At 35.3% G+C, this 14,670-nt stretch overlaps 1 protein-coding gene across 1 annotated transcript in view; it reads left to right on the forward strand.

Annotated features, from left to right (window-relative positions):
• stk11ip (serine/threonine kinase 11 interacting protein) overlaps window positions 1-13,243 on the forward strand; it is a 39,332-nt gene extending 26,089 nt beyond the window's left edge. The window contains exons 22-26 of the mRNA XM_051112862.1: window positions 2,058-2,236; window positions 8,648-8,732; window positions 8,902-8,987; window positions 12,781-12,989; window positions 13,089-13,243. Coding sequence (XP_050968819.1) covers window positions 2,058-2,236; window positions 8,648-8,732; window positions 8,902-8,987; window positions 12,781-12,989; window positions 13,089-13,217 — 688 coding nt within the window. The 3' untranslated portion in view covers window positions 13,218-13,243. The remainder of the gene's footprint in view (window positions 1-2,057; window positions 2,237-8,647; window positions 8,733-8,901; window positions 8,988-12,780; window positions 12,990-13,088) is intronic.
• Window positions 13,244-14,670: the final 1,427 nt, after the last annotated feature.

The following is a 14,670-nucleotide window of genomic DNA, read 5'->3' on the forward strand; positions in this document are numbered from 1 at the left end:
ATGCCAACATACTGAATATGTTAAATTATGAGCAGATTTGGGATATTGGGATATCCTGAATGGTTTATTAAAGTAGCAGCAAAAAAGATAACCGAAATGTTCCTTTATCTTCAAAGTGCAGCATCCAAACTCTTCAAAACTTTTTACATACACAGAACTAGTCATTCTGAGAAATAAATGCTTAGTTTCATTGATATAAAATGGTCTACTAAAATTAGAAAATTAAAAAGCTATTAAACATCTGATCTCACTCTTAACTCTCTCACTCTAACTCTGTGTGTGGGGGGATGGGGTTGTGGTGTGTGTGTTGAGTGTGGGGGTCTGTTTGTGCCTGGGTGGTTGTGTGTGTGTGTGTGTGTGTGTGTGTGTGTGTGTGACCGATTACACCCATTAGTTGCGATCAACAGGAGGTCGGCTATTTTTATTTGATTTTTGGAAAAATATGTGAATTAATGTATACTAGTCTTTCAAAAATCATGGAATTTACACCAAACTTTGTCAATATGATGCCAAGATACTAAAGATGCTAAACTGTGAGCGGATTTGGGTTATCTTGAACGTGGTGATTTATTAAAGTAGCAGTAAAAAAAAATTACCTTAATTTTCTGGTGCATGCAGCATCCCAAACACTTCAAAATTTTTCATACAGACAACTAGTCATTCTGAAAAAAAAAAAAACTTAGTTCCATCAATATAAAATAGTCTACTAAAAATAGAAAATTAAAAAACTATTAAACATCTGATCTCACTCTAACTCTGTGTAGGGGGACGGGGTTGTGGTATGTGTGTTAAGGGTGTGTGTTGAGTGTTGAGTGTGGGGGTGGGTGTTTGTGTGTGTGTGAGAGAGAGAGAGAGAGAGAAAAAGTGCATTATCCTAACTCTTCACAACTTTTTACATATGAAAAACAAGTCATTCTTAGAAAATATGTTTATCATGTTTCCAGAGATTGCAAAAACATTTAAAATATCACACATGTAAACTGGCAGATGAAGACTGTAATATCAAGGATTAACACAAGATGACCTCATAGGATAAGGAATCTTTTTAACTCTAATTCTATCAGCTCAATCTCATTGTATCAGAATGACTTTAAAACATTTTGCTTTTAACCCTTTCATTGTTGTAACCCTTCAATCCAACCTGCCACAGGTTTAATGTAAATGCAAATGTCCACTGGGCACTGTTTTCCTGACGGCACCAGGGAAGTGGTTGCGCTGACGACTCTGGCCCGTCATCGCTGCTTGCTGCTATATTTATGAATTTTTTTCTTACAAACATGCAGCTAACATTCTGACGGCACCCATTTGCAGAGGATCCATTAGTGAGCAAGTGAAGTAAATCTGTTGATGAAGAAACAAACTCATTTACAACTTGTATGGCCTGATAATGGGTAAATTGTCAGCAAATGTTTATTTTTGGGTGAGCTGTTGTATAACCTACATGAAACTTTAAAGGAGGTCGCAGACGTCTGTTGGATGACACAAAGTGTCCTAAAAGTTGAACACACTGTTTTTTTTATGAATGTGCATCTACCACGCCACCCAGCTGTGAATTCTGACATTGCCCTTGTAATCTTTCAATTTGCACTGCTGTTTTTTTATACAGCCAATTTCATACTTATCAACTTGTTCATTCTTGAAGTGAAGTTTTGCCTGCATGAGGAATAGATTTAGTTTTGAAAGCAAGCACAGAATGATGTCGATACTGCATTCAAATGGGTTCGATACTGCATGTGCATTGTCACACCCTCAGCATGACTCTGCATGAAGCTTTTTGTCCAGTGTGTTACCGGTTTAACAAATCTAGTTAAGGATTAATCATAAGGGATTATAGCTTTAAGCCATCTCCACTAAATTATCATATCTGTCATTTCATGCACAAAGGGAATATACCTCATTAAATATCCACAAATGCTGAATTGAATGTTTTAACAGAATCAATTGAAATGGGTAGAATATTCAGTGACTAGCTTTACTAACAATTTACAAGCATATTTCTTTCCACATCTCTTACATTTATTTTCATATTTCTTACATGTCTCTAATTTCTGTTGCAGAGGGCAACCCTCAGACTGGCTGCGGAAAAGAGAAAGCCATCGGTTGTGTGAACTCAGCTATCTGGAGGTGGGTCTGGGCTCTCAGAGTATCCACCTAGAGTTTGATGAGGGGGCAGCAGCGTACACACTACTAGTGCGAAACAGTGCCCGCTGCAAATGGTTCTTCAGCAAGCTTACAGGCAAGACTTCCTTTTGCATACTGTGTGGTTTAGAAAATTCTTAGAAGGAAATGAGAAATAGCACTTAGTAAACTTGCTAAGAAACTGCATTATGATGTGATGTGAACAATGGCTGGTTTAACAGGTTTACAGTTGGTTAACAGTTCACCATGACATTTTTTTGAACAAAATACTTGCTTCCTGGATGAAATTAAAAGAATAGTTCAAACAAGATTTTGAAGGAAGTGCTGAATAAATGAAGGTGGTTTCCCCACCCAAAAAGTGACGTCGTGTGTGCACCAAGGTTGTTCTTCTGTAGTGTTGGTGGTTTGTTTTAAAGACTAGTAAGACATTTGTAGTCAGAAGTCTGAACGAACCATCGTAAGGTAACTTAAATTTATGATTTATGGCATTGCTGTGATAAACGCATCAAAATCTTAGGGATACAAAATGCTTTATAAGCATTTATTTATTTATTTTTAATCAAAGTTTAAAAACATCTTTTGAAGTCCATATCACAGATTGACTCTCTTATATTTATGGAGCAACTGACAGGGTATGAAGTTTTACTGACAATCCACCAGTACACCAAGCATAGAAAATAGACTTGTAGAAATAGTAACCAGCCACTGTGATCTTAGAAGCAGACAGATATCTCATGCTCTTATACATGTTCACCCAAATGTTATTTTAGTGGGTGTTCATTTTCACCACATACTGTTGCAAAAAAAGGGAGTTACTAAGACTGCAATACGGCAGAGGCAAAACAAAACTTTGACTTTATTACAAAAATGGCTCTGCACATTGTCTCACCTAAACAGTGAAACTGACACTTTTTTTTTTCACCTCAGCCCATTTTTGCCACTTGATTAAGGTTTGTGGTTACTAGTACACATGCAGAACCAGAGAGAGCAATCTGTTAATGACTTTGCTAGAAAGGGTCTTTATATGCCTCCCACCTTATATTTTAAAACATACTGTCTGATATTTTACGCAAAAAAAAAAAAAAAAAAAAAAAAAAAACTGGTTTCTTTAGCTTTAGCTTTGCTTTTGTGTTGTGGCTGTTCTTTAAAAGCATCAAACTAGTGCATGACCAATATGTTTAAAAGTTGAAGGAGGATGTGTTTAATGATAAGATGAGTTACAGTAAGTATTAATATTTTTGTTGTTATCCATTAATGTTTTTGAATGATATTTTGACCTTGTCTGCATAGCTTAAAGGAAAAGTTCACTTTCAGAACAAAAATTTACAGATAATTTACTCACCCCCTTGTCATCCAAGATGTTCATGTCTTTCTTTCTTCAGTCGTAAAGAAATTGTTTTTTGAGGGAAAACATTTCAGGTTTTCTCTCCATATAGTGGACTTCTATGGTGCCCCCGAGTTTGAACGTCCAAAATAGAGTTTAAATGCAGCTTCAAAGGGCTCTAAACGATCCCAGCCGAGGAAGAAGGGTCTTATCTAGCCAAACAATCAATTATTTAAAAAAAAAAAAAAAAATGACAGTTCATATTAGTGCTGCACAATTAATCAAATTTTTAATCGTGATTACAATTGCACATGCCACAATTATATAATCATTAAAAGGTGTGTGTGTGTGTGTATATATATTTATGGTCAGTACATTTGTATTGTTTCTTTTTTTTTTTTTTTTTTTAAAGAAATTAATACTTTTATTCACCAAGGATGTATTAAGTTAATAATTAAAAGTTTATTAAAAGTTAATAATAAATAATTTACATTGTTATAAAATATTTATATTTTGAATAAACACTGTACTTTTTAAACTTGTTATTCATGAAAGAATCCTGAAAAAAAAAAAAAAAATTACAGGTTCCAAAAAATATTTGGCAGCACAACTGTTGATATTATCCAACATTGATCATTCTAATAATAAATCCGCATGTTAGAATGATTTCTGAAGGATCATGTGACACTTAAGACTGGAGTAAAAGCTGATAAAAATTCAGCTTTTCATCACAGGAATAAATTCTATTTTAAAGTATGTTAAAATAAAAAACATTATTTTATATTGTAAAAACATTTTGCAATATTACTGTTTTTTTTTTTTTTTTTTTTTTTTTTTTTTTTTTTTTTTTAATCAAATAAATGCAGCCTTGATGAGCATAAGAGACTACTTTAAAGACTATTACATGTATATGCAACAATACAGTTAGTTTACAGTTACGGTTCAATACGTACCTCGGTTTTTAACCACGGTTTTCGGTTCGGTTCTGATATCTTGCCACTTCAATGTGCTTTTTTTGCAACAAATTAACAAAATACTGACATAAACCTCTGTACACTGGAAAAAGCGTGGTTTAGTATATGTCTGCTTAATTTTCTTTTGAGAGAGGTATTATTTTTTCGATTTTTACGCAAAATAGAATGGGTTTCATTCATACTGCACGCCAGAGGGAGCCCTCGTGCAAAAAACCCACATATGCGTCAAAGAAGTAGCACTGATGATGCATCGCTATTGCTGTAACTGATTAAAAACAAGATATAACGTTAAACGTTTGAATGACGAAATGTAAGGACAATAAACACTCGTCTTCAATAATATATGGTTTATCTGTGTTCTTTAAGCCATCTCGTGTATCTTCATAAGCCATTGCTAATCGACATACATAGAATATGAGTATAGAGTTTATTGTCTGTCTCATTTTGTGATAAGAATCCACATCAGATTACATTAGGAAGTTATTTCAAACGCTGGACTGATGTTGTGAATTAAAAACAAGTCATAATGTTTTAAAACTTAATGCATAACGTATAAAAACCTTTGTTTTTGTAACTCTTTTGTTGGACAACAGGTTTAGAAAGGCTTATCACTGCATGTCATTAAAATAGAAGATGCTCTGCGTGTGTTGCTTTTTCAAATATAAGCAGGGAAGCGTTTCCTCATCTCAGCACGTGAAATCAGGGGCACACATACAGCAAATTCTGAGAGAAATAAAACAAGGAAGTTATTTAAATGCAAAACCGCAATTCACAAGTGCGTATTGAACCGTGGAGGTCGTACCAAAGGGTTCGGTATTATATTGAGTATTGTGACATCCCTTTATATATATATATATATGTATAATATATATAAATATAAATACATTACATTATTCTGCTTGCTTAAGATGTAGGGGTGGGGGTGTTTTTCCTATAGGTTATCTTACCTTTTTTTTTAATTTTTTCTTTTTTTATATTTAAAGAAGAAACTATATATAAAAATGTGGCATGCAGTGATTTAAGCAATGGTATAAAGCTATTCAAAATTTCATTAAATGTAAATTGTGATAATTGTAATTAATAATCACTAATCACAATTACAATTTCAAGGTAATAATCGACAATTATGATTTTTGTCATAATCGTGCAGCCCTAATTTATAAACATTTTAACCTTAAAACGCTCGTCTTGTCTAGCTCTGCGTGAACTTTGTGTGTATTCTGGTTCATGACAGTTAGGGTAGGTTGAAAAACTCCCATCTCATTTCTTCTCCAACTTCAAAGTTAAGGTTAAAAAGTATATAAATTGTCAATTTTTTTTTAGAAAATGACCAGTTGTTTTGCTAGATAAGACCTTTCTTCCTCAGCAGGGATCATTTAGAGCCCTTTGAAACTGCATCTAAACTGCATTTTGAAAGTTCAAACTCGGGGGCACCATAGAAGTCCACTATATGGAGAGAAATCCTGAAATGTTTTCCTCAAACAACATCATTTCTTTATGACTGAAGAAAGAAAGACATGAACATCTTGGATGACAAGGGGGTAAGTAAATTCCCTGTAAATTTTTGTTCTGGAAGTGAACTTTTCCTTTAAGCTATGCAGACAATGTCAAAATGTCATTCAAAAACATTAATGGATAACAACAAAAATATTAACACTTACTGTAACTCATCTTACCATTAAACACATCCTCCTCCATCTTTGGTGACAAGGGGTGAGTAAATTATCTGTAAATTTTTGTTCTAGAAGTAAACTACTTTGAAGCCACTCTTACAACAAAAGCACCAAGCAATGTTTATTTTTAGGGGGGCACACTGCACTGTAAATGCACTATGTTATTTATTTATTTAATGGTTTCTTAATGTTCTGGCTCACTTATTCATATAGCAGTTACACTGGCTTGAGTTTTATAGGTCTGAATTTCTTTTCATATTGAAATTAAAATAGTAAAAAAAAAAAAAAAAAAATAATAATAATAATAATCCCAGATGTGGAAGAATGCTGTTCTTTGTGTTTGTAGTCTTGTGTTTTTTTTGTTTGTTTTGTTTTGTTTTTTAGGAGTAGAGTAACAGAGGCTGCATTGTCTTTGAAACATGACTCATTTACTGTTGAATTTCTATTAGAAACTTAAGCCAGGCTTACGCTACAAGAATGAAGATCGCTGTCCTGTGCATGCTCACAGTCACGGTCTAGGTGTGTCAGATGTAAAATCTGAATCTAGCTATGATCCTAGAATACATTTTCTCACAAACTCGTGCATGTTAATTTTTGACAAGTCATCAAACGGACACTTTGGCACTGCATCAATGGTTGACGCTATGCGAACTCCACCCAGGAGTGATGATCTCTGAAGCACGTACTATATTCACATCAATTAATTGGCAAATGGAGCTCTACACTAGCACTTGTGCATTTCGACACATAACCAAAGCCCAGAACCATTTTATTTTGATTTTCTGTCTTCAGCGTTGTGATAACAGTTTCACATTTACCCATCTGTCATTACTCAGTGGAAAAACTGAAATGGAGATAAACTGAATCAAAATGCATTTGTTGCAGTTTGTTTGCAGTTTAACTATACTCTGTTGGCAGACAAAACACGATCCTTTTTTTTTTCCTTTAAAACAGTTTTTCAGCATCGGTATCCCCCTGCTGCTGTATGTTCAGCACTACAGCAAAGTATAGCATTTTATCTTGACTAGTAAATGAGTTTGCAGTCTGTATTGAATATGGTTTAATACAAAGATTATATACCAAAAAATAATGGCAAAAACATCTATATTTCTATTGAGACACCCTGTGCAGGCTGAACTCAAATCAACATACAGTGCAACCAGTCTAGTCTGATTTAGGGAAAATGGCTCCTATGAATCATTTCTTTTAACAAATAGGTCAAATAGACAAGTCACAAGTTTGAATCAGTCTGATGAATGCTTCACTGAAGTGAATCCATCGGAGGATCTAATAAATTAACATTTTGTTCACTTAATTACTGATTCCCTTAACTGCAAAAACCTTAAGTTCAGTGATGTCCCTATCAAATGTATCAATACCATTACTAGTTAAAAACCTCCAGGGATCTACACACCCAATTTGACTCAGAAACACTTACAGCTTAGTCTGCATTTTAAAATTGAGCATGTCATTTTAGGTCTAAAATTGATCCCATTACACAGATCCCCACCCATCAAATCAAACAATATGATTCAAGTTGGACAGTGCTGAGACAAGCATGTTGGCCCTGTTAGGGTCATTAAAATTTACCAGAAAGAAAAAAAATATACAGACAATCCATAAGACAACCTTTAGAGACTGCAATGATTTTAAATTTATTTTATGTAGAATAGCTATTGTGGTCTGTCACTGGTTTCTAAATAAAATAAGTGTCGCGCCGCGCTGCAACAGCAAAAGTCTGTCTACACTGGACGCGACAAACAACCGTGCACAATTTTGTGTGAGCACGTCATAAATAGAACGCGGCAGCAGCTTACTGTCGGGAATTTGTCTTGTCGCACCGCACCACTGTACATTCCAGGCTAAAACTAATGACTGGCATTCCTCCCCTCTGTCTACTACCTGGGGCTTCATGCAGTTATCATTCAGTCAACCATCCCAGCAACTTTGGAAGACCATTTCCATGACTGCTTCTACTATAACACTCTAGCACAATCTGTAACAATCCACTGTAGCACCCAACAATGTGAAATGTATCAGTGTATAAGTCTATTAATTAAAACTATAAGCAAAAACAAATGGACAGTCAAAGGAAAAAACATAACATAGGGACTACATAAGAAGCCATAAGACCTAACATAAGAATCTAAACTGTATAAAAGTTTGTTATTATTCGCACCTAATATTAAAAATTGCAATCAAAAGCATCTTCACATTAAATCAGTAAATTAATGTGGAAACGATTTCAGTCTAACTTCGTCCTATAATTTCTGCTTACAACTTTATTTGACCCCTTATTTGGTTTCTTTTTAATCTTTTTCTTTTAAATGTTTTAAAGGTTTAAATGTTTAATTATAGTAATTTATTTAATTAAATTCAAGGTACAGTCAATGCTATGAATAATTGAAGCATGAAGCAATTATGTGAACATAATTATGTGTACAAGATGTGAAAAGGCTTTTGTTTTGTTAAGTTTAGAATTTGTGAAGACATTGTGAAGATTTTCCTCCTCACAACAGCACTATGCTTTCATGCAGAAATTGCAAGGGAATTGGCCCCTAAGTCTGAAAGCAAGCTAAAGGGAATCTCCACCACCCGGCTCAACCCACAGCACCATCTCTGGTACGCAGTGCAAACAGGCAGGCATTTTGTTCCTCCCCAGCTCTTTGCCTCTTTATCTCTGCCTCAGGCTTATCATTTTTCTGTCTGCCTGTCCTACCCAATATTTGGCATTAAATGCGTAAAGGTGTGAGATGGAAGTAAAGATTTTAAATCCATATCTGTTCTATAGGCATCTAGTCTGTGAGGACGCCTTGCCATGTGACGAAGAAGATGGCCATCCTCCTTTCCGGTATCTATTAGCATTCCTTCAGCAAGGTGAGTGTCTTTGTTCTCCAAGATGAAGGTGTGCAAGCTTTAATCTTCTTTACCCAAAATACATCTGTGGCATGAGCCAGCAACCAGCACAGTGGAATGAGATAAGAAATTATATGGTGACTACAGCATGTGATGACTTGCCCATGATGTGAAAGAGCTACAGAGCAGAGTACGGAATTAGACATTATTAGACTAAATAAAGCTTAAGATGGGTGTGATGTTCACCTCCAGGGGATTTATGGTCTGGTTTATGTCCCATTCACCTCAGTTTAAGCTCTAATGTGACTCACGAACACATGACAATTACAGTTCTTAAATGATTCATACACTATTTCATCAGATCATTGTGAGAAATAGTGCTTCCCAGGTTAACACCAGGACACAAAGGTGTATGTATCAGTGCTTGCTTTTGTTAGGGTCCTGCTGTTATTCTTGGAACCAAACTTTGAGGTCTTAACGGAAAAAGGGAGAGTCACAGAAAACAGATTTATCTGATGCTTCTTGAGAGAGTGATCCAACTGTGAGCGGCTGGTTCAGCTTTCAAGGGTCCCAGTACCCTGCTGGAAGCTTGACTCTGCCCCAGATACATCCCCCCACCCCCCCATTCGAAAGGGCTCACAGCAGGCTAGACCTGTGGTGTGATAAGCATTCAGCTGGTGTGACCAAACCCAGCCAATCTTACAATGATTTTAAAAAACAGGAACATCCTGGAACATCACTCATGCTCTTTTCTCCCACACACAAACTGTTTCATATAGTCGTTTGTGTTTTCAGTTGTGCGCACTTGCCAAAATGCTCATTAACACTAACATACACAGAAGATTTTGATGAATAAACACAAAGTACATTTAATATCACAAACAGACATTTTGTTCCTTTTCCTGCAAGATGTTCTTGTTTTATCTCTGTGGGTGGGAACTGAACTGTGCTAGCATTTGTGCCTGTACTGTTGTTGGTGAAAAGCATCTGATGTGTTTGTATTTTTTATGAAAGAATGATTTCTTACTGTTTCTTGAGGATTGCCTGACAGTGAGATCATAATAATCATTTATATTTTGAGCCGTCAAGATTTTGTTCAATTACTTTACATCATTTGCCTTTGCTTGGTTACTTTGCATCTGTGAAAAAAAGAAGGCTGTCCAGTAGGGTTGGGATGATAAATCGTTGTATAGCGAATGAAGAAATGATTCAGTATCGATTCTGAGGTTTTCCGAACACATCTCGTTTTGTTTTTTTTTGTTTTTTTTTGTCAAAGCGATTCTGAGCTTAGTTTAACAGCCGTGCTCTGCTTGTTTCCAAATCCTTACACACACTTTAACCTAAAATAATCATTCATACAATTCGAAAAGGTTGAAAGGTGTTCTCAGTGGGCTGTGTTTACATTAATCTCGTGTCATAAAACTATTCTGAGCCAAGGTGAAATTACATAACTCAGCCGAACACAAAAGTGCTCTTCAGCACTCTTCTTCGTGAGCGATTGAGTGTGTAGATAAAATCTAGATTAGAGCACCATCTGCTGTTAAAATCTAAGCTCAGAATCAATTCCAAAGAGAATTGTGATGCACTCGGAAGATCTCAGAATCAATCCACAAATCGATTTATCATCGTAGCCCTAATGTCCAAGGTCTGCCCAAGAGGCCATATGACTGACAGGTAAAATAACCAATCACATTTCGTTTTGTGCCTCGTCATATTTAGGGGCGTGGAAATGTCTCCACAAAAAACAGACTAGTGCGTGAAACTCTTGGACGTGTTTAAAGAGTCTGTGCTGCAAAAGTTTTAGTTGTAAACACAGTGGCTTTTAAATGAGGGGGTTTGGCATCATGGCATCTTTGTTTCCAGGATGAATATGTAAAAAAGCGACACACACGTCTCCTGGAAATCCTGTAAAAATCAACTAATCGGATGATGACTTTGAAACTCCTGAAGTGCTTTCAATTTTGTGTGCTATATGCATCAGACGTTCAGCCAATGGTCTGTGATGTCTGAGGCTGAGACTGTATTTCATATGCCCTATGTTTATGGGTTGATCTATGTTTATATGTAAATAAAAGCCTAAATAAAATCTAAATTCAATTTTCATATTTGCTCTGATAATATCATCGCCTGTTGAGCTAAGGCGAAGCTCAACTGGCATAATAACCAGTAATGGAAATAACGGCGTTACTAACAGCATTACTTTTCAGTAACGAGTAATCAAATTAACCCTCCCCCCTTACAATGCCGTTACGTTACTGACAATAAAAAGCAGCCTTACTATAATTGAGCTCACTGAAGTGGTTTTCATCAGAGAAGGCTCTCTCTTAGTGTGTCGTCTTCCAAGAACAAAAGTAGCCGAGATAAAACTTGATGAATATTCACGTTTGTTTATCCAGGTGAAGTGGGCGTTTGCACGCCTCATATGGATGTTTAATATTTGAAAAACGTGGGACTTGATTTTTATTAGAGTTAATGAGTTTAGATGTGAAAAACTGGAGCTCACGTTGGTATTATACAAATTAATTTATCAGAGAATATTTGTTGTCAATGTGAATTACTTAATTTAAAAGTAGACATTTCAAGCTTTCTCAAATCAAGTCAAGTCGAGCTTTATTGTCACTCCGCTACATGTGTGGACATACAGTGGAGCAAAATGTCGTGTCTCGCAGGACCGCGGTGCTACATAAATAAATGTAAATATAAACATACCATATTAGACGTAAAATCTTTTAAACCTATACATAACTAACTTACTAAAAATGGTAATCCAACTATACATGTACTATAAATAGTTAACTATACTTACAACACAACTTAAGACAGACTATACAAGTACTTTGCGTAATAACTGTGCATGATATTGTGCAAAAAAAAGAGGTATTTAAGGTTAAGAAATGAATGGTGCAATATGATTTGTGGTGCATTCACAAGTAAAACATTTGTTAAGTCCTTATTAAGTTCTTGTAACATGGCGTGTTTATGAGGAAGCGTCTGGTGCATTTAGAGAAAAAGGAGTGTTTCTACAGGTGATTTGTGCTGCCCACTCACCTGTGTGTAGCACAATCAAATTTGCACAATGTTTTCCCTGTAACATGGAGAACTTGTGAGAAATGTCTGGTGGATTTAGAGAGAAGAGAGTGTGTTTCTACAGGTGGTTTGTCCAGCCCGCTCACCTGTGTGTAGCACACTCAGAATTGCACAGTGCTTTTCTTGTAACACTCAGAATTGCAAAATGTTTTTGAGGTTTCCAACCGTTTACATCTGGTGCGTGTGGTGGGGTGGAGAATGGGGGACGAGAGGATCCTGGTTTCAGGATCTGTACATATGTTTTTCATGTCTGTGAGGCAGGTATTCGCTGAGATTCAGGTTGTTTTATTTATGTGCCTGTGAAGAGAAGTGATGGAGACCGAGACAGCAGCGAGTGCACCATTTATTTTCTGTATTTTACAAAAGCACATTGTTTTGTTGTTATGATGACCATAGGCATCCCAGTTATTTGACATATAGTATTTGACCATTTTTTTTAAAGTAACACAGTAGTTACTTTCCCTGGTAATTAGTTACTTTTACAATGATGTAACTCAGTTACTGTTTGTGAGAAGTAACTAGTAACTACACCTAATTATTATTATTTTAAAGTAACATGCCCAACACTGGCAATAACAAAACTGTACTCCTCTGTAAGTTACTTTTTAAGTTAACAGTTTTACACTAGCTTTACAAAAAAAAAAAAAAAAAAAAAAAAAAAAAAAAAAAAAAACATTTCTACCAGGGATGAAATTCTTACAAGGTCTTCCTTTCTTTTTTTTATTAGATGGTTCTTTGGCCTCTGTGAGTGTACTAGCCACCAAAGAAGTGCTTTTTCTCCTTGATGAAGATCACCAATGGAGCAAGAGCCAACCTGAGGGCCAAATGAGCAGTGGGAAGGTGACCGTTCAGGAAACTCAGCCAATCAGTTGTGTTAGTTCTATTCATCTGTTCTCATCAGATCCATGCCAGGTGGACCTAAAACTTTATGATGAGGTGTGTGGGTAAATCTTCTCATGTTCCCACCTAAACCATAGAAAAAAAAAACAAGATGGCTACTATATGGATAGAATAAATGCTGTTTGTTTTTGACAGATGGCTAAGAAAGAAAAGACATGGTCTTTACATGCTGAAGATGAAGAGCTGGTACAAGACCTGGTGAACTGGATCACAGATCAGTGGGAAGCCATGTTTGGGGTCAAACTGACTACTATCAAGCAGTAACCACTAGCCACAGTGGTAAAGAAAAGCACCTACCTTACATCATAAGGATTCTTCCTCAGCCTGCTTTTAATCTGTATTACTGTCTTAGTGTAAATGTGGACTGATTTTGTCTCCATATAAGACCCAGAATCTTATTATAACCTTCTCTTGATTTTGTTAATGTCTCCTCTATATAGAAATTGTGCAGTAACAAAGCTGTGCAGAGTGCCTTTTTTGTCTTTGTCACCAACCAACACTTCTTATACATAACTATGCATGCACAAACAGTTTATTTGTAAATTGGTTTCTGTGGATGGTATGAATGTGAAAATGAAGGTTTATTTGTATCTCAGGGTAAAAAGCCTTTCAATGTGGTCTCAGAAAGGTTCATAATTGGGTTATGCAGGTCACTGGAGAATAACAGGTTTACTTGAGTGTTGGTGGTGTTAATGCGATGTTAGTTGTTAAGATACGTTACTGAACTAAAATACCATCTCACTCTTTGAAACTTTGTTGAAGATATTTATGAACTGTGTAGGTACACGATTTTCCATGAGGAACTTCGATTTGAAGTGTTTTGTGTGTTTTTGGTTTATAAATCTAGCTCATAAATGTAAAGTGTAACTACTGTTGTTTTTTCCTCAATATTCTATTGCAGCACTTGTATAGAGAGTGTAAAAATGTAATGGCCACAGGCAAAAGAAACTTCAAATAGCTGTGAAGAAAAAATTGAGTACAACTTGCCAAGTCATTTGTGTCATTTACATGTTCTGCACTTTTATTTCTCTATAATTGCTTGAAAAAGTAGTGAAATGGCTTTGTTTTATAAGTACACACTGTTAACAAAGTTGAAAACATGTTGTCATTTAATGTAAAATGTATTTAATGTGTATTTATTCATCTTTGTACTGGTCTCCAGTAGGGAATCATAATAACTTTTATTTTTGTAAACACAATAAAGTCTTTAAATATTACAAAGCTTTGTACTATGTCCAACAGATGGCAGAGGGAGAGATAGATCTGAGAATGGTTGTTGCACATAAGTGAGTTTGTAATCATTTTTTTTTAAGTTTCAAATTATTCCACTGTGAAAGCAAGCCAGTCATTTTCTGCTGCATTTCTGTTCTCTTCTTTTCTGTTCTCCAAATGTTACTTCAGTATGAGCTCACATTTTCTAAGGTGATGTATTAAAATTTCTAGACTTGTGTCTAGTATTACACAGTTTATGCTATGACACGTATATTAGTAATACTTTAAATTAATTTTTACGTATGTTAAAAAAGTAATCTTTCCACACCTTTCATTACCTGTTTTCAGTCTGTTATGATGAAACTCTTTCTTTCTTTCTCTCTTTCTATCATATTTTATTTTATTTTATTTATTATTTTTGCACTACTGTTCCAATACTGCTGTTGTTGATTTGTATACCTGGATCTAAGATTTTTTTTTTCTTTTTTTTTTTTCCTGTTTTTCT

Source organism: Labeo rohita, chromosome 6 (genome assembly GCF_022985175.1).
Source record: "Labeo rohita strain BAU-BD-2019 chromosome 6, IGBB_LRoh.1.0, whole genome shotgun sequence".
In the NCBI taxonomy this organism is placed as follows: Eukaryota; Metazoa; Chordata; class Actinopteri; order Cypriniformes; family Cyprinidae; genus Labeo; species Labeo rohita.